Genomic DNA, 20,122 nt, shown 5'->3' with positions numbered 1-20,122 from the left:
ACCAAAAACTAAGCCGAGAGCTCACCATGTTCTTACAAGATCCGTTGGTGTCATACATTAATGTGATATAGTGTGTCACATGTATGAAAGGAATGTGATGTTATGTTTTACTAGTTGCAGCAGCTGTGTTTGATTTAGACGTTTTCCTATTCCATCGTAGATCGCTGTTTACTCCATCCATTTACTTCACATCCGTTCAAATGTGAAGTTCTCTGTTCATTATTAAGAATTGTCCATGACCTGTTCAAACAACGGTTGTTTCCGCTCCTGGTGCCAACTGTTCGTCTTTGGGCCATAGATATTGTAGCCGTAGCAACCTGTGGACCAGTGGACGAGAAGGTAACACAAACCACATGAATTTGCAGCTTATAGATCGCTTGCATTGTGATGTCACATACCTTAAGTTTTCTGGTAGCATTAGCAGTTTCTGGAGCAGTCACAGTCGCAGTAGCAGTCCTAGTAGTGGTAGTGATAGTAGTAGTAATAGCAATAGCAGTAGCAGCGGTAGTAGTAGTAGCAGCAGCAGCAGCAGCAGCAGCAGTAGCATTAGCAGTAGCAGTTGCATTGGCAGTAGAATTAGCAATAACACCAGTAGCATCACCAGCAGTAGCAGTTGCCTTGGCAGTAGCAGCAGCAGTGGTCAATCAAGTTCATCTTTTCTACTGGGAAAAGTGGCACAAGAGATTTTCCCTACCAGCAAGCTCTGTTTTCTGTTTTTTGGTGGGAAAAATATCACACTTGACCATCCCTGCCAGCAAACGTTATTCTCACCAGGCTTTTTTTATTTGCTGGAACCGCTGTTAAAAGGAGCTCTTTGATTGTAGCCGAACCAGGTAGGATACACTGGAAAGGAAGATCTTTTGTTTGACAGAATTGCCTCGGTCACAAAATTTTAGGGGTTCATACTAAAGCACGTGGATCTCCATAAATTGATCATCTTGGAGCTTTGTCAGTCACGGAAAACGTTTTTTTGAAAATAACATCGTACTTGCCATATTTGGTTTGAGTTTTTGTAATTCTGAACTTTTAAGAGCGGCTTCCCACAAATATCGACCGAAATCAACTTTTGGTGGCACAAGTCAAAAAATCGATTTCGCTCATATTTTGCTCATAGGTAGGCCCTAGTAAGAAACAAAACGGGCTGTAGTTAGTTTTTTCAAATACGGCTTCCTTACGTGTAAATATGCGAAAAACGATTTTCAACTTAGTTGAGCCAAAATCCACTTCCCGCCGGACGGAATTTTCCTTAACTTAGGCCGGCCGCGTATCAATCCATAGTCTGTTACGGATCTTGAAATAACATCTATTGTTTTTCTAGGTCTTCTTCTTCTGTTCCACAGAAAAACATTCAAAACTTACGTTACTTTTATGCCCGAAACGGATCTAGAACAACGTGCTATAAATGCAAATTTTTAAGAACCAAATTTTCGAACTTAAATACCGGCAATTTTACCCATGGGCGATAACTTAGATTATCATAAAATGACTCTCTATGGCTTCACTGTGTACTTATCAATCATAATGTCAAAACAAAGGTTTGGGTAAATTATTTTAAGTGACTCGCAAGGCTTCGAATTTATCACCTACCCTGTCGAAAATCTGACATTCGCATTGTAAACAATGGCGTGACATAGCCAGTGACCGCGAACTACGAAAGCCAAAAGAGATTCAAAAACGTGCATTATTTTGAGACATAAAGGTAGGGAAATTAAGCTGATACCTTAATTAACAATCCAACATAAGATTTGGGCATCTTCTTCATCTATTCGTGCTCGATACAAGCATAATATTAGTGTGTCGACGACGAGTTCATTTTTAGTATTTCATGATCATTTCATGCACGTTTTAACAAGAATTTAGCATCAAATTCTTCATTAACCTGCACTGGGGTTATTTCTGTACTCTTACCCTCTGAATCATGAGGACTTTGATAAAACAATCCAGTTTACGAATCAATAAACATTTCTATATTTTTCTAATAAACAACTCGCAAGCTACACTGTTGCGTGACAACCATGAACCGGAAGTGTCACCATAAATATTTTTTCCTTTTAGAAAAAAAAAATAAGCGACATTTAAAAGGAAGCATTTTTCATTCGCATTCGAAAAATCTTTGGATCGAAAGTTCGGTAGCGTTACGGACAAATAGATATTTCGGCTGCGTTTCATAACTGGAAATTTCAGAGTATCCGTTCGCTCTGATGCGGAGTTCAGTTCGTTTGGGTGTACTATTATTGTGTTAAAACAACTAATTGGAAAATTTATTTTCCTCTTTCTTTATCACTGCCATGAATAAATTAAACTGAAAATAGGTAAAACTCAGCAGATTTGAACTACATTAACCTGATTAAAAGTTCGACTGTTATGTTAAACTGCATCGTTTGCGTAAAATATACGTTCGAAGTAAGGTTTGTTTCATTCGTCCGTTGATCATAAGCGAGTTTTTTAGATCTCTGTAAATAAAGAAAGGGAAGAGAAATAGCATCCATCTCCGTTTTTAAAAACATTGTCTATAGAGTTTTCCAATCTTCATACGTCTAAAAATGAGAGCTCGAGCTAGTGAATTATAGATGCAAAAACTGCGTGATTTAGTTTATTAATTAAATTTGCAAAAGAAAGCACACGCACACTCAACGACAACAACAACAACAACAACAAAACAAGACAGAAATCTGAACGTTTCTAAGGGAAAAAGTAATAACAATAAAGGCCGTAACTAATTTAATGAAACCAAGATAGTGGTCAATACTCGTGTTATTAGTAATGTTATTTTGCTGCGCTTTTTGATCCTGAAATATTCTTTATGTGAAGATGAACGTACATAGATTTTTGAACGTCCTCATTGCTTTTTTGGACGTATGAATAAATTGAATTATTATTACACCAGAGAAACAGTAAGGAACTGTAAACAAAACGGCGAGCATGGAAGTTTGCTGTTCGTTTACGTTGATAGTTGGCGGGCCATGTTCGTTTGATCGCAGACAGAACCAGGTCCAGAGAGATAGTACCTCTGCTGTCCTGTACAAAGAATATTGACCAGCACAAGACATGTTATGGTTTTCAAGATGTAGGGAACGAGGTTCAGCTTATTCTTGCCCATTCGGCCACGTTTTCAACGCCATGAAACATCAAGACGATGACGATTTGGGCTTATCTGTTGAGAAACATTTATCACAGAAGACACTCATCGGGCCCGGTAAGTTACTGGGACTTTCGAGAAACGGGACCCAGGCAGGGCTTATAAGAGGCAGTTTACGGTATTCCTGGATAAATAGGAGAGAAGGTAGACACAGCGGGCGTTTTCCATTTACCAAAAGATTCCGGAAAATTCCGAGAATTTCGGTGGGAAATGTTTATCGTTGAAGAACGTGTTCCATTTAACACATGTTCCATCCATTTCCTTCTCCGTCCGATGTATTCCGCACAAAAAAAAATACAAAATGGCGGCACAATTGTTGTGGTTAAACGAAATTGTAGAGTCGGTCTTTGGAAGAAGAGAGTGTCGTGAATTCAAAAAATTATGATGACATTCCTATCCTGGCGACGATTGCAACCTATATGAGACGCGATCTTCACCAAAATCAAGGTTTTTATGAAAATATTTTGCCGCGATATAGATAAGCTTATACGATTGATGAATTTAAAAGCCACTCCAGGATGATTTGAGGGACCATTGAAGCTCTGTGCAGAGAAGTACAAGCCACAGGAAGAGCTCCTCAACGACACGCACCTGAAACAGCTGCTGTGAAAGGCTGAATGACAAAAGACCTTGTTTTTAAAATTACAGATGCAAAATTTTAGGCTTCAAGGCGGGAAAAAATTGGAACATTTAAAGAACCCGAGGGTGAGATGTAATGTTTTCTTCCATAAATACTACTTAATTACCATTGACAAACATGGCACAGTTGTGATTAATTAACGTTTGAAAATCTGGAGCCAGGCCATGACACACCGAGCATTCGTATAAAGTACTACTCGAGGATAGGAAAGTCACCGAGGGAATAGAAGAAGCCGCCATATATCCTTACCGAAAATATGGTCGTGAACAGCCTGGAAGTGGTCAAACCTTGTGAAACTCATAAATGGAACACGCAGTTCCATCGGAAAAGTTTCCAACGGCAAAACGGGACTACCTTTTCACAAGTTCCATTCTTTCCGGAAATTTTTCAGTGGAGCGAACCAAAAAAAGCATGTTCCATTTACAACCCAACCGGAATTTCTGAAGTATCTTGGTAAACGGAAAACGCCCAGAAATACTAAATGTATAGGAGCCATAAAATGTCCTTATTGCTACTTCGTGACATTGACACAATGTTCTGTTCTAGTTATTTTTCGTTTCTCTCCAGAAAGAAGTCGTTTCATCTTTATCAGGTGTGGATGAGTTAAGGGGGGCAATTAACATACCGACCAAATTTGACGGCATTTAAAATGCTTTGTTGGACTTCGAATATAATGTGCTCGTTTCTGAGTATTTATTTTGCGTGCGTAAGTATGGAAGCAAACGGATATTAGTTACGAAAACTAGTCGCTTTAAATCGTTTTTATCCCCAATTTCAAATCATCATGGCAGAAGAAGACTGATCGAAACATAGAAATCTTTGTACCCGTGACAGTGTGTCACGCCATCTTTTTTACGCTTCGATCGCCAAATCTCAAGAAAATGATGATAAATCTGAAAGTTAAGGAAAATTCCATCCCGCCGAAAGCGGACTTTGAGCTCAACTGAGACAAAATCGTTTTTCGCATAATTACGTGAAAGGAAGCGGTATTTGTAAAAACTAACTACAGCCCAGTTTGTTTCTCACTAGGGACTACCTATGAGCAAAATATGAACAAAATCGATTTTTTGACTTGTGCCACCACTTGGTCGATATTTGTGGAAAGTCGCTCTTAAACAGTCTTGTTTTGAGAAGATTTTTTTCTTGAGCATGGAGAAAATTAGAAAGTCCTTGTGTCAAATTGACCACGGACAGTTTTGTTCAATACATTAATGATTACCCCCTAGATCAGGAATTCATACCTTGTTTTGTCTGCGGAAAAAGAAAACGATTGTCCTCGGAATACGAATTTTTCACTGGGTTGCTTCTTCCTCAGTCATCATTTGAGTGTGTGGCTTTTCTCTAATATAATTATTACGTGGCAACATTTAATTCTCACAGCAATCTCAGTGTCGTACCTTATTTTACTTCACGTTTTGCTCTTTTGGTGTACATGTTTTAATTTCAATTTAAACTCGAAGTATTTCTTAAACTGCCCCACAAGCCTTAGGCTTTTACTTCTTACAATGTATCGTTCATAAATTGATTGATGGACTGATTGACTGACTGATGGATCAGTCGATTGATTGGCTGCTTGAGTTATTAAGGCATGTGCTGTCTACCTCTTGGAAATTTTCTGAGATTATCAAAATGTCTTATGACAACATCTTACATGGCGTGCCTGATTTATGTGCTCTATGATAGACAGCCCGTGGATATAAAGCAAATGACAATAACAATATACACTTATATAGCACCAAATCAATACTTGCTCATGTTGCTTTACAATGAATAATGCTAAAAAGAAGGAATATTAAGTTAAAAACTATGTGCTTAATCAAGAGAGATTTGGCGAAGTAAAGAACTGTAAATATTAAGTATAAAATCTCGATTTCGTCATGACACCATTATCCAGAGAAAGATAACTATTGAAATATTACGAGAAGACCTCAAAGATTTTAAAAACTAAATTATCTATCAAAAAAGGGGGGATTTACATACAAAAATCACAAAAAGCTATAAGGAAAGCAAGTTCCTAAAGCTTTATTTATTCACTCTGTTATGTTAACAAATTGCTTGTCTACATTTAAGACGTCATCCTTAAACACACGTTTGTAAGTTTTGCTCTGTGATGTCTTAACCATTCAGAGCATGTATACTTTCCAGTCTTTATTATACAGCATATTGTTGTGGAAATGAAAATTGGTAATTAATTTTGGCAGGTTATGCGAGGTAATCAGGGTCTTTTAAAAACATTGTGGACATATAAACGTGCTTTAACGTTTCAACTCTTTCTTTCTTTCTTTGCACATATTTTTAAAACTTTTTTTTATTTTTTCTAAGCACATATTTTTGATATTTTTAATATTTTGTCATTTTTTTTATTTTTTATTTTTTTATGCAGTGCCCTATTGAAAACCACATTATGTGACATAGGCCATCTGCAAAAAGAACTTTTCTTATTCTTTCTTATTCCTTCTTTTCTCTTTCTTGCAGCTTAAGGATCTGAGAGAAATTTCACGAAGGCTACTTCAACATCTTCTAAAAGCCTGTCACCGGCTGGGGTTCATAATTGCGTTAAAGTACTTTAATTTGATTAATAGGCATGGTCTGTCTGCAATGTCTGAAGATGATAAACAAGAAATCGTGTCTCTTCTGATTCAAAGTTTCGAGGTAACGTTCTTTTTTACATATACATTAGCTATATTTTTTTTATGAATGAAGCTAAGCTGTTATGTGGGTTGAGTTGAAATGGTATCGTATAAGTGCTTTTCGTTGCACCTAGTTAGTCTCTCTGAAGTTTATGAATCTCCAAGCTCCAGTCAGGTCATTTAAAACAAGTAATCGTTTTATTGCTCAAGTAAGTTTTTTTTACTAGCTTAACTTGCCTGAGTGATAGGGAAACCTCCTGAAAGCCAAATAGCTATTATCAGAGGTGTACTTGGAGTTGGCGATGAAGTGCTCCAGTTCATTTACACTGACTGTGTATTAGGGCAAACTTAAGGTGGCAATTGCAGCCCTATACTTAGATTCGTTCCACGATATGTGATTGCTGACTATCCATTTTGTTTTGATTTCTCTTAGACTCAAGAACTGCAGTTTCCTGTTCAACCTGCTTTCCAAGCTCATTCAAGGTCCTCTAGTAAAGTGACGAAGAAAGACAACGAAGAACCTATCAAAGAGGTACTTCAAGGAAACCTCTGGACAAAGCCTACCTCATCTTTGAAGGAAACTCAAGGCCAAAATGAGCAAACGCAACTCTCATCTACCATACCGCTTTGGAGAACAGGTCCAGTGAAATCTGACGTGAAAGAAACACAAAACGAGCAAGGAAAAGAGGACACCTTCGCTACCAACGATAACCAAAGGTTTGAAAACGTGAACCTCGATGGAGCCACACCTTTAACAAAAGGAGAACTAGACAGGAAGCAAAGAAAAAGAAAGATCGACCCAACTGTGCGATCCTGGGGAAAGGCTGGCCCCAGCACACGTTTGTCAAGTTCTGAGGATGAGACTGATGAGCAGGAATACTGGGCAAAGGTTACACGGCCAAAGAAACGAAAACGCCTTATGGGTCATCTAGGAATGTAAGGGTGGCTCTAAAACTGTAGTTTTTACATGCTTGGTTAGCACAGAGAACATCTCTATAAACTGTCTTTTTCCAATGCTCTGTCTAGGCCCTTCTGGAAGAACAAGAAATGTCGAAAGTGTTTGCCTACATTTGCATACAAAATTTGTAGAAATTTGTGTAAACGTTTCAATATGTTCATAAGAGTAAAAGTGGGTACACTGTAGTTCATGTCAAAATGAGTACTACAACCTTATGATTGTGCTTTGTATTTAAGGACGGTACCTGTTAATGCAAAGGTTCTTTTAAGCAGTCTATGGCTATGCAGAAACAGCAGATATAAGCAAGCGCTACTGGAATCCAAGAAGAAAATTGGTGGTAACCCCACATTTTTCAGAGATAATTCAGGAACTATAATTCTGAAAAGCCTTGAAATGATTAACAATGTATGGTATTTTTTCCAAATGGAAGCCTTATTATCTCTGAAAATTGCGTAGCTAGCCCCAGTTTTCGTTCGGATTTCAAAAGCCCCTGCTAAGATCTGCTCTTCCCGCATGGTGGCAAATCACTCAAAAATATGTTTGATTTAGTAGGTGCCGTCCTCCGAGTTTCTTGGATCATGCCGAGGGAGGAGAACGTACACGCAGTAGCACAAGGGGGCACCCTCCTTAATATCAAATGGCAGTATCTCCCTTTATAGCTCCTGTAGAAAGAGAGAGAAAGAGGGGGGGGGGGGGGGGGGGACTTAATTGTTTCATCTACATGACCAAGGTATCGCTTTTGTCTTTCTCGCCACACCACATTTCTAGTTGTATGCCGCACATAACTTTGTGAATGTTCTACCTGGCCTCAAGTCTCCCTGTCGTTCAATGCTGTAAAGAGCATCTGACTAGTGTTCAGATGACTCACAAGTTTGTTCCAGTGGAAATAAGTGTCAAAGCGAATGAGGGTAATACAACTTTTCACCTTGAGCGACCACTCTGGCTCTTGTGAATGCTTTTTTGAAATTTTCCTTGTTCGTGTAAATTCTTTCTTTTTAAGGTCCAAAAAGTCCTTGGAAATGAACAGGAGCCCACAATTACGCGTCCTATTACATGACTATAGAAAAGGGAAAAAGGACAAGGAGTTGTTGTCAACAAAACAAGATGCAGCCACTGCACCAGTTACCAGTGAAGCCAAAGTTGGTGCGAAAGTCCATAACAAAGTTTTGAAAACGGAAGGCAAGCCAAAGCGGAGATTCAGAGCTAGAAAGTCAGCTGGCCAAATAAGGAAACATGTTCCCAGACAACAGAAGCATGGTAAGTTGTTCAAACTGAAGAGACAAGGCTGTGCATCTGGTAATTAAAGCCTCCAAATGTTTCACTGTTGCACGAATATGAATTCACAGCATTCATGGTATCCTTTGAGAGAACAGGAAATTTAATTCCCTTCGTGACCGATTATAAACTCACAGCTTCACTTTGTTAGGAAATGTGTGGTGTGGGTAGTTTGGCTTGAAATTAAATGAAAGAGCAAACATTTTTCAGGGAACGGACTGCTGATGAGAACAGTAAGTCGCATTTGTTCGAAACACTTGATTAAAGGGGGCACACGCAGCTCTTAGAATGGTTCCTAGTGGTGTACAATATTTATTGATGAAGTCAGAGAAATTTTGTCAGGAAATAGCAGTAAGGAAAGAGATTCATGATCTTAGGGATGTAAGTTAAATAACAGTTTTTGACAACGACCGATAACAAGGTGAATCGTATGGTTAGTTGTTACAGGCCTAGACCTTAGAATTAGAAACTATGATATTTACTGGATGGATAATGTGCATTGAGATGTTTATTGAGTGACACTATGTAAAGGCTACCGTTGCAAATGAACTGCGAGTCACTTTTAAGTTATTTGCAATATGACAAATCGATCAATTTACTGCGCCTTTCAATAACATGCGGACTCTGAAGTTCAAAATTCAACCAACCATTTCGCTTTTCACAACCGTCAATCGCTAGGGTGTACCCCTTAGAAAACAACGACGTTTGGCTCAACGGGGTCAAAAGGTCATGTTCGTGCGCTGTGATTGGCAGATTTCGATTCACTTTGTCGGTTTCTCTATTTTTAGTGGTCAGTCGGTTGTCTCCGTAATTATGGTTGACGGCAGTAAAATACACAAATCGTTAGCTGTTTGAAGTTCAGAGTCCGTATGTTATTGAAAGGCGCAGTAACGTAAAGCATGGTGAAATTCATATCAAACCTGTAATGTTTTGTGAAGTGGAGTACAAAAATTTCCAAGAAAGTGTACAGCTTGTGTGATGATTTGCAGATCTTGCTTGCCATGAAGTGTGATCACACGTTTCACTGACACAATCACGAACAGGAATTTCTTCACCACGAACTCACTGATTTCCTCTGTTTAAGCAGCTTAGAAGTTGTTCTTTTGATTTACAGCTTTGAAAATCTGTGTTTTCCTTCCAAGAACCGATAACTGCCAAAAAAAAAATCTTGCATGAGAGACGCGGCAACCATTTTGAATTGCTAGATAGGACCTTCCATGCGAATAAAGCTGACTGACATCTCGTCAACCTGTCGTGGTGAACTCTACCAAACTTCTTGTAAATTCTACTATTCCAAAAGTTTCCGATTTACGGACTTACTCACAACAAGATAGTACATGTAAAGTGGCTATGCCTTCCCAGAAGGCAGAAGCCACAAAAAGGTATTGGACCAATGATTATTTGAACGTGTGAGTACATTGTAGAGTTTTGTTACAGAAAAAAGATGGACATCTAATGACCAAATTTTCTGCAAATAAACAACACTTAGTGCTTGTCTAGCAGAAGTCATGTTGCTATGGAAATGGACTCTTGCTCAGTTTATCTAGCAACATAGCAATGCCATGAGTTTGAACTTACTCTGCCAATTTTCAACACTCAGACATGTACGGTTTGAAAGTAATTGCAAAGAGATGTCTTGACTTGACTTATTCCTTTCACCCCAAGGAGGTGGGGGGTGGGATGGGCCGGCGCAAAGAGACATAGGTATTTCTAAACTGTGTTCAGCCACCTTAAGTTTCTGTCCCACACAATTACGTTGTGTGTGATGAATAACCATTCTCTGTGGGCTTTTTTTAATAGGCGCCACTTCAGAGGATCCTATTGTGCTGTCTGATGATGGAGATACTTCTAGTGCAACTAAAATAGCTGAACGAAAAGGGCCTCCCTCCAATGAAGTCATAGATACTGGAATTGCAGATGATTATTTTTCTGATCACTCCAAAGATGATGTAGCTCTCATTGAATTGATGGATAAATATGATGTGTCGGGTACTGACTCTGAGATTCAAAAACCAACTCTTTTGAGCTTCTTGAGAAAAGCAGATGTCTCCGGTGAGACTGATAATTCAGATGCGGAGCTTCTTTCCTCTGTATTTGAATATGAAGCTACAAGCTTGTCATCTGTAATTGACAATTTGGGTCCTAAGGTGAAAACTGAAACGTTTGAATCAAACACAGATCCATCAAGTGAAAGACCAGTCAACTCATCAACACAGACGTCGATACAGAAGAGGTTTGTGCCGAACATAAAGACTGAAAAGGTTGACAGTCATTTAGCCACCGAGAGGTTTGAATCGAACGCTACTTCATTTAGTGAAAGTCCAGTCCGGTCACCAGCTGTGAAGACATCAATACTTGACAGCTGTGCCTTAGAAGTAAAGGTGGAAGATGTTACTCAGTCAGACACTGTTTTGTTCCCTGAAATGATGGACAGCGAGCCAACAGACCACGATGGTAATGAGAGTTCTGTTAACAAGGAAGAGAATGAAGGTGATGATGTACTGCCAAACGAACAAGTCATTCCTGAATCCACTCATAGGAAAGAAGATAAAACACTTGCTTCGATTAGTAAACAGCTTGAACACGACGCCTTTGTTAATAATGGTATGAACTTTTGGGATGATTACTGTGGCTATAGCGAACTTTTTTTGAATTCTCATGATAATGCTCTCGCAAGCATTGACGATGACCTGGAAGAATTGTATGGCACCCAGAAACCCACTGGGGAAGATGATAGGGCCATTTCCTCATTTAGAGATGATACAGAAGAGGCTAATGATGAATCACTCGGTCAGTCATTTAATAACCACCTCAATGAAGCTCATCCAAGTGAACAGGCTGAGGCCATAAGTTCAAAAGCCGCCAAACGTGTGACCTTCCGTGATGATACGATGTTCCGTGATGATACAAGGCCCTATCGTACTGAAGCAAGTTCCCTTAGGCCACCTGTTTCGACAGCAAGCAAGCCTGCTGTTGAGATTCCTAAAAAAACACTGACAGAGGATGAGTTTTTCCATGAGATTCTTGGCTGGAATGTAGAGCACCTTGGCGAAATGTCTGAACTGAAATTGACCGCAGTTCCTGTTCCTGAAAAAATTGGGTTTGATTCTATGGACCAGTATTATGACACGTTCAAGCCCTTATTGTTCATGGAAATCTGGGCACAGGTACGGCACTTTCTCATTGGGCTCTGATATGATAGGTTCTCCGTTTAACCCCACAAGTATGGTTATATCTAGATTGTTTAATTGTATGTTTCCCTTGGAATTCATTTAAACTGTTCAAGTTTTCACCAGGTTTGAGATAGTTGATAAGAAATTAAGGTAATTGGGCGATCATTGGGTATCTTTGTGATCACTTTGCAACTGTAGTGTCTTTTTGAAGTACTTTTAAAAGCTTATTGAAGCTAATGGTAAACAAAAGTCCAAGTCAAACGGTAAAGTCACATGGTATATTGCCTCGCAACAGCTTTTGACCGGCTGTTAGATAATCGCGTTATCAATCGCTGTGAAATTTACACCTGTTGTTGGTTTTAGATTGAAGTTTGTCAAGATAGATATTTTGAAGTTACCATTAGGACTATAAACCAAAAACTTCGAAATCAGTACGATGTTAATTCTGTGCATTCCAGATTTCAATTGAAAAAACCAATTTCAACTATGGTATATGGCAAACAAAATAAACAAAACTGCACGAATTCAGTTTGTTGATTTAAAAAAAAACATTTTAAACTTTAAGGTTTGTATGATGAAAATAAATAGAACGAAAATTATACAGTTGTTTAAGAAAATGACTCGAAAATATTTGCCAAGATGTGCCACAAAGTCATTGTTTGACGCCACAAATGTCTCGCTGATTTTCCCTGTAGTGAGCTTGAGAAAGTGGCTTTTCTCTGACACTATTCGCCTACGAATATCGTCGTAATCTTAGCATTGCATTTTTACAAAAAACTCAGGAACTACGCATTGTTGTTGATGTAAACAATTTTATATCAAGGTTTTATTGATATTGATTTTCCGGATAATACTTTTAAATTTAACGATGAAGAGGAAGTATAAACTGACGGAGAATTCTGCATTGCAAATTCAACGTTGACGTGGTATGCTAATACAATACATTAATGCGCATGACATTTCGTGATTTTTACATTTCAGATACCCAATAAAAGAATGGCAGGGTATTATGTAATAAATATATCAGTATATAAAAAAAATATATAAAATATATATCCCCGTGGGATATCATAAACTGATTTGAATATATCAGAATAACTTTTTAGGGGTGAGTTTATAACGCAAGCATTTCGGTTGGTTTATGCATCCTCTTTATCATTATACATGACGGTGTCAATTTCAATGAGACCGAGATAAAGTTCACCGTACCATGAAACGTGTAGTGAAGACCTCACAAGAATCGATCTAGCCATTACTGAGATTTCTAAAAGAGGTTAAATTATATGTTAAAGTTAATGCGGAGACCTCAGAGAAAGAACTCGTTCTCAGGTTCCCACCAGAGAAAATCAATAAAACTTTTGTGGTTTTAAACGATGACTTCAAGGCACATTGGCAATGTTTTGTAGTAACTTAATCAAACCAGTGTTTATTTTACCGTTCATTCACTATTACCACACAAATACTATGATTTTAAACGTTTAAGCGATTTATTTGAAATCAAAAATTATTCTTGTCAATTTTTGTATACTCCATAGTTGAAGAATTTGTCAGTGGCTTAACTGCTTCAAATCTGATCACAGGGGGCCCACACAAACTATGTGACCGTTTGTATTTTGAATTTATAGAGGCAATGTATGGGAATATCGAAAATCCTCGTATTATCGTACTAGATTGCGATAGATATTCTCATTAAACATCAAAATAAACGTAGTTTTACCTTAAATGTTGTGTGTTGTCGTTCTTGAGGTTGAAGACGGCGATTTTAACCATTTGAAGGGTTCGGCGTTGAACGTTCACTCGAGCGTAATAGAAGAGTGAGAAGGGAGGAAAACTTGTTTTGAAAGGGTTCCAGCGCCGGAGCGATTTTTCCCCAAAAAAACGCATCGCTCCGATTTCAAACTTCACAGCATAAAGGTCAAAAGATTTTCGATTCTTCTCGTACCTTCCAATCGAAAATCCATCCAAACGGCCCGCAGCTAGTCCTCGAAGAAAATCAAAATCCTACAGTATTCGAGCGAGTGGAATGCGTAGCAAAATGCATACGTGCCAGCTACAAACCGTCCCGCTAATTGTCCCTTTCTGATTGGACGACGTTAGACAATGGCACGTAAGCATTTTGCTACGCATTCCACTCGCTCGAATACTGTGGGATTTTGATTTTCTTCGAGGACTAGCTCCGGGCCGTTTGGATGGATTTTCGATTGGAAGGTACGAGAAGAATCGAAAATCTTTTGACCTTAATGCTGTGAAGTTTGAAATCGGAGCGATGCGTTTTTTGGGGGAAAAATCGCTCCGGCGCTGGAACCCTTTCAAAACAAGTTTTCCTCCCTTCTCACTCCTCTATTACGCTCGAGTGAACGTTCAACGCCGAACCCTTCAAAATGGCTAAAATCGCCGTCTTCAGCCTCAGGAATGACAACACACAACATTTAAGGTAAAACTACGTTTATTTTGATGTTAAATGAGAATATCTATCGCAATCTAGTACGATAATACGAGGATTTTCGATATTCCCATACATTGCCTCTATAAATTCAAAATACAAACGGTCACATAGTTTGTGTGGGCCCCCTGTGATCTGATTGTTGTTTTAAATGTTTTTTGTTTATGGTCGTCATAGTAATATCGATTTTTGTCAACATATTGATCGTTGCAAACCTTAGTCCAAAGCCAACAACTGTTGTAAATTTCACATCTATCAGTGTCTAAAATGAATACTTAACTGCAGGTTGAAAAAGCGAGGTATCGTCCCTAAACAAACTGTATCGAAACAACGGTCGTTGAACAACTGGGCCTGGTTGTTAAAAACCTGACAGAACTAGGAAGACTAGAACACCCTTCAACTGATACTCACATTGACGCTACTGTACGTGACGGCAAGCTTGGAAAAGTCACACAAAGCTACTCGAACTCAAAGTTGTAAATGTTCTCTCTAGGGTGCTAAAGAATGGGGGGACAAAGATGTGGATAAGAAGCTTGTGTTCATGGACGTTGTGGACGGAAGTGCTCCCAATAACATGTCCATAATTCCATGCAGTGGAATAATTAGCCAAGAACAGAAAAACAGGGCGGCTTTTCCGTTAGAAAGTGACTTGGTTGTTGTGAGACTAATTGTCGGTGATGTTAGAGGTAAGGTTTATGTTTTATTTTGGGCTAATGAACAGTATTCCCTTGTATTGTGATAACACATTTTGCGTTATCCAATTGTGAAATACGTCGTTAGGAAGATGAGTACTGGTTTTACACAGTATATTGCCAGGAATGAAATAGTAGTAGTAGTAGTTAGTAGTGGTAGTGGTAGTGGTGGTGGCGGTAGAGGCGGCTGTGACAGCAGCAGCAGCAGCAGCAGCAGCAGCAGCAGCAGCAGGAGCACGGTAGCAGCCGTAAAATAATAGTAACAGGCCAATGATATTTATTGTTGTTTTGGGTGGTGTGATGGTGATAGTAGGTTAATAATGCTGGAGCAACGATATGCTGATGACTTACACAGGATTCTTGTGCCCTTGGTAACGAAAGGTGCACGTACACCAAAACTAAACCAAATAACAAAGCAAAACTACACAAAAGTGTTTTTGCCAACGGTAGCCCTCCATCCCACGAGAGAGCAAAGATACATCTTTCCTCCTCTTGTTAATATCCTGTTATCCCCACACTTTCAGTGCTTGAAGAGAAATAAGTCCAGAATTTGTCGTAACGTTAGCTGGTGTTGAAAGGTGCAGAAAACGGTTATTTGATTGATTGATTGATTGATTGATTGATTGATTGATTGATTGATTGATTGATTGATTGATTGATTGATTGATTGATCGATCTACAGTCTCGGGCAAAACTACTAAAGAAAAATGCGAACTTTGTGCATAGATCTCCCTCGCCCTTGAACAAAACAGCGACGTGATAGTACTAAATCTTCAGTCCTCCTTTCTCCTCACTCAGTGTTGCTTCGAAAGTCATGCGATTACCCATCCTTTGTTTGAGTGGTGGAACAACACTTACAATGGGGAGGAGGACCGAACTTTTGTTGGATAAATGTAGCATTGAAATTTGTAGGTCCACAAAATGTTTCTCAACAGGTCTGTCCCAGATTGTAGGTCCACCCGAACATACATTTTTCAGTTTGTATCCTGAACCACATTGCCTAACATTGTAGACTCTTTGACAGGACTTGTTTGTCTCTTTTTCAAACACCATTGGCAGAAGATTCGTAGGTGTGTTTAAAAATTCTTCCAATTTAGGTTATGTTCTTGGTGGAAACGTACCAAGTGGGGTTTTAAGGGCACCTGCTACAATGCGAATGCAAACCTGTAAGCTAAATTTTGATTACCTGTAAAACCTCTTGTGACGATCGATACATTTTATGTTTTCTTTACCAATGCAAGTTGATTCCAAGACACAAATGGTTAAGGCACCTTCTTTTGATGATGTCTGTATTGATTGCATGTTCAAATTATATTTGAACCTCATTATGACCTGCGATCATGATGTTGTAGCTATTCCAGACGGTGAGCAGATGGTACATGGCCGAGATGTCTTTGGTTTCGTGGAGAAAGCAGAGGTGAAACCCGTTCCATCGCCACAAAGAGTAAGCGTAGGCAGCAGCGGAGAAGATGGTATACAGTGGATTTTTGTTTACAAATAATACAGTCAAACCCCTATTAAGTGGTCATCCTCGAGGGAAATGGCAAGAGGCTGCTAAATAGGGTTTTGTAAGAAGTTAGCAAAAGAAATCCTAGAAACGTCAATTTATTTGAATACCAACACACTTGGAGGCTTGGGACAACTGCTTCACATAGAGCTCTTCCTCACAAATGTCAAGTTGCACTATAAATTGTCGTGAAAACTTTGTATCCTTTAAAGTCGCACTATTCCTCTCGAGAAAGTCCTGTAATGGAGTCTCAACTACAGTGAGAACCATAAAAATAAGTCAATACAGCTGTTTCGACAAAGCTCAGAATCCATATTTCCCACTAACTCAAGTCTTCATTGCACGGTCGAGGCATAATGGATTCTGAGCTTTTATTGAAATTTGTTGGCTATTTCCCAGACTACCTTTTGGCATTGTCGCGTACGCTTTTACCCTTCTTTTGGACTGCCTTTGCCGTAACAGCTGTATATGAAATATAAAAAGGCCATCAGCTTAAAGGAAAATGTCCATAATTGAAGAAGGGAGCATCACTTTAAAAAATCCTGCAAACGTGTCTATCAAGTAAATGGAGTAAATTGGATCATTTCAGTCATTTTATTGTATGCTGATTATGGTTAACAACAGGGCTTATTGCCAGAAAACCAAAAGATTATAACTTAGCAAAGTGAGACCGGAATTGAAGTGGGTAATAAACATGTGTTTGAATGTTTTTATCAGTTCTCACCTATTTCAGACTCTTTTCTGCCATCGGCCTTTCAAAACAAGGCCAGACTTCCAGCCTTAAATTCTTGGTGGTCGGTTAATAGGGGTAAAAACCATAGCAGGACGGCCAAAAGGTGGGGGCAGCTTCTTAGTAGTGGCCATTTAATGGGTTTTATTTAGAGCATTATACTAACAATGGTTTGGGCAGTTTGATAACAGGCTGCTTATAAGGGGGTGGCCACTAAATAAGGATTTGACTGTATTTATGTACTAGTCATTATAAAAACTCATAGACTAGCTTGGGTAGTGCATACTATGGAATTTAGGCCTTGGTCATGGTCTGCAGCTCATTTAAACACTCAAAAGTAAATGTCCATAATCGTTGACAACTCGATAATCCACTTGGTAATTCACATTAGTGTACAGGATTTTATTTGAAGAGAAATCTTCCCTTGTATAATTTAGAGTTTTGGGGATCATGTTTTAATCTGTTGTTTTACTGGGCAGTCAAATGGTCCTGGTACATCCTGCTGAGACTTTTAATTTTGTTTCTTTAGGTTAAATATAATGTTTCCCTTTGGCCTGTAGGCGAAGCAAAATAAAAAAAAATGAAAATAAATTCTTCAGAAAATAAGCTATTGGCGAATAGTTTACTGAGTTGTCTTTTTAAGCTGAATGTTTAGTATTTTAGGATTACGAAATTTATTTCTTAAACTATTAGCACTATTTTATGTTCCCTTTTCGAGGTATTAACGACTTAGGTGTTTTGTGGTGTGGTATTTTCAGCTTTTTTCATGATCTTCACTTTTTTAAACCGTATATTTGTGTTGTTGTTGTAGATGCAGTTGACACACCAAAATATCAGCTGATATTAAACATTAAAACCACCTCAAAGTTCAGACCCCCACGAGGGAGTTGCCTTCAAGTAATGTATGTCATGTCACTGTTAACGGCATTGCGGCAGTGGGCTGGCCTCATGAACATACCAAAGAGCTTGTTGGCCAAGCATATCCTGAAACCACTCAAAGCAGATTATTTTTGCATCAATGATTATCAGCAGTCATCACTTGTCTTGAAGGTACTGCAAGCACTATCCGACCCTATTTTCTGAAGCTGTTGATGGGAGGTAGTGGCCGGTTCTTCCTCGTCTAAACAGCCGCCACCTTGGATCCGTCAACTTCAATTTCTTGAGTTTACCAAAACCTTGGATAACTGTTAGAATTTACACTAGAATTACTGAAACCAAAACAAAAACACTTAAATGATATTTAAATGTAATTTTAAACATGTTTCCAACTACCAAACACAAAGGCCTGGTTTCTACAAGCTGCAATCCATTTCCATCGTGGTTGTCCAAAACGAAAGACATTTATATTTAGCTTCAGAAAACAGGGGGCTTGTATTAAGCAAACACTGACCATTATTGTCGGGTTCCCTTTGATGCCAACACGCCTTATAGCTCAGAGCCTGGTTGTTCGAAAGCCGATTAATGCTACTCCCCTGGTTAAAGGTTGGTATCTTGCTCGTTAAAAATGTTTTTAAAGGCTGATTTTTTGGCTAAAGGCAAAGAAAATTTTAAAGTCAAAACAAAAGGGAAAAATCTTTTGGAACAAAAGCTTACTGATTAGTAATTAAACTCGAATCAAACTTCACGTTGACCCAGGATTAGCTTAATTGGGCTTTGAACAACTAGGCCCTGTATAGCAAGACTGTGCTCAAGATAGGTGACATGGCTCCTTACGTTGTTAGTCTTTCTAAGTCGTTCGATTTTTGTTTCTGTTGTTTTTATGCCTTTATTATTTGCGTTACTTCTTCTGTCAGAACACAATTATCAGATTAGGTAGCGCACGACATTGCAGAAATGTTTTCATTGTGAGTGAAATGCACCACACGTTAGACTATGAATCACCTCGTCAAGCATAGTCTCAGAAATGAGTAGTGGACAGCAGTGTTTAGTTTGAAAGCTCAGGCATGAAACGTCAGATGAAATCAAACTTTGTACGAAATGTAATCAAGAGGAGAATGCAGTAAATCACTTTCCAGGAAACGTTGATTTGTATCATATACCTAAACATTTTGTGATCACACTTGGATTATTCACCGATCTCAAAAATTACTCTGAAGACAGCTATTGGAGTATCCAAATAAGAACCAAAATTGCATTTGCCTTGATGTTATGAGAATCCAAATAGTTCAGTAAGAGGAAGAATTTGTCTGATCTTCATCCAGGTAATCCACTGTTCTGCTTAACGTGCTTAAGGCCCAGCATCTAAAATCCTCCTAGTTGTTTATCTTTGTGATGAACAATGTCTGTTCTTATTTGTTCATAAGACATGCCAAATGCATGTCCGTCTTTGTCTCTTCTCATCTTCACTCTTACGTTCTTTCCGTTCGTCAAACCGTCTCTTCATTCAAAATAGCATTGGTCACTAGTTGTGAATTACTCTACTCTTGGAGTGGAAATGAAAGACTTTGAACTTTTGGCATCCCAGTCATTCCATTTCCACACTGTGAAGGCATAGCTGTCACCGAATTGATATGTGAATTTCACGGGTGTTTACCATTTAACCAAAAAACCCGACAATTCTGGTTGGAAAGCAAACGGTAAAGTAATTTTCCAGAACATCCGTCCCAAAATTGTGGACTAGGCTTTGAGGTAGTCCTTTTATTCCAGTTGAAACGAAAGAACGAAAATTTAGTATGCGTGGGACAAATGTCCAACAACGCCTGACTTCCTCTGCGAAGCGCTCTGTTGATACTGCTCAGTGTTACATTGAAACGGTCAGCTACACGCCTTTTTACTCTTGATTCGCCATACATCACAAAGACAAAAGTATTTGCTGCCTCTCTGGAGGAAAAGGCTGTCTTCCTCTCGCATTTTGCAGAGAAATTTTTCCTTTGTTCACAATTTCTCGTCATATTATCTCCGTCCTCGTAGTCATTCGAAAGTGACTTGAGCTCTC

The 20,122-nt window shown here is 38.8% G+C and overlaps 1 protein-coding gene across 3 annotated transcripts in view; it reads left to right on the top strand.

Moving 5' to 3' along the window:
- Window positions 1–20,122, top strand: part of LOC146470323 (uncharacterized) — a 75,422-nt gene that overhangs the window by 33,778 nt on the left and 21,522 nt on the right. For all 3 annotated transcript variants that reach the window (XM_085122414.1, XM_085122416.1, XM_085122415.1), the window contains 8 exons: window positions 161–339; window positions 6,255–6,431; window positions 6,843–7,345; window positions 8,368–8,624; window positions 10,443–11,809; window positions 14,752–14,944; window positions 16,303–16,422; window positions 17,999–18,237. In XM_085122414.1, coding sequence (XP_084978540.1) covers window positions 161–339; window positions 6,255–6,431; window positions 6,843–7,345; window positions 8,368–8,624; window positions 10,443–11,809; window positions 14,752–14,944; window positions 16,303–16,422; window positions 17,999–18,237 — 3,035 coding nt within the window. The remainder of the gene's footprint in view (window positions 1–160; window positions 340–6,254; window positions 6,432–6,842; window positions 7,346–8,367; window positions 8,625–10,442; window positions 11,810–14,751; window positions 14,945–16,302; window positions 16,423–17,998; window positions 18,238–20,122) is intronic.

This window comes from Pavona decussata, unplaced genomic scaffold, assembly GCF_977016875.1.
Source record: "Pavona decussata unplaced genomic scaffold, jaPavDecu1.1 SCAFFOLD_114, whole genome shotgun sequence".
NCBI classification, from domain to species: Eukaryota; Metazoa; Cnidaria; class Anthozoa; order Scleractinia; family Agariciidae; genus Pavona; species Pavona decussata.
This window is presented reverse-complemented; position numbering and strand designations above follow the sequence as displayed.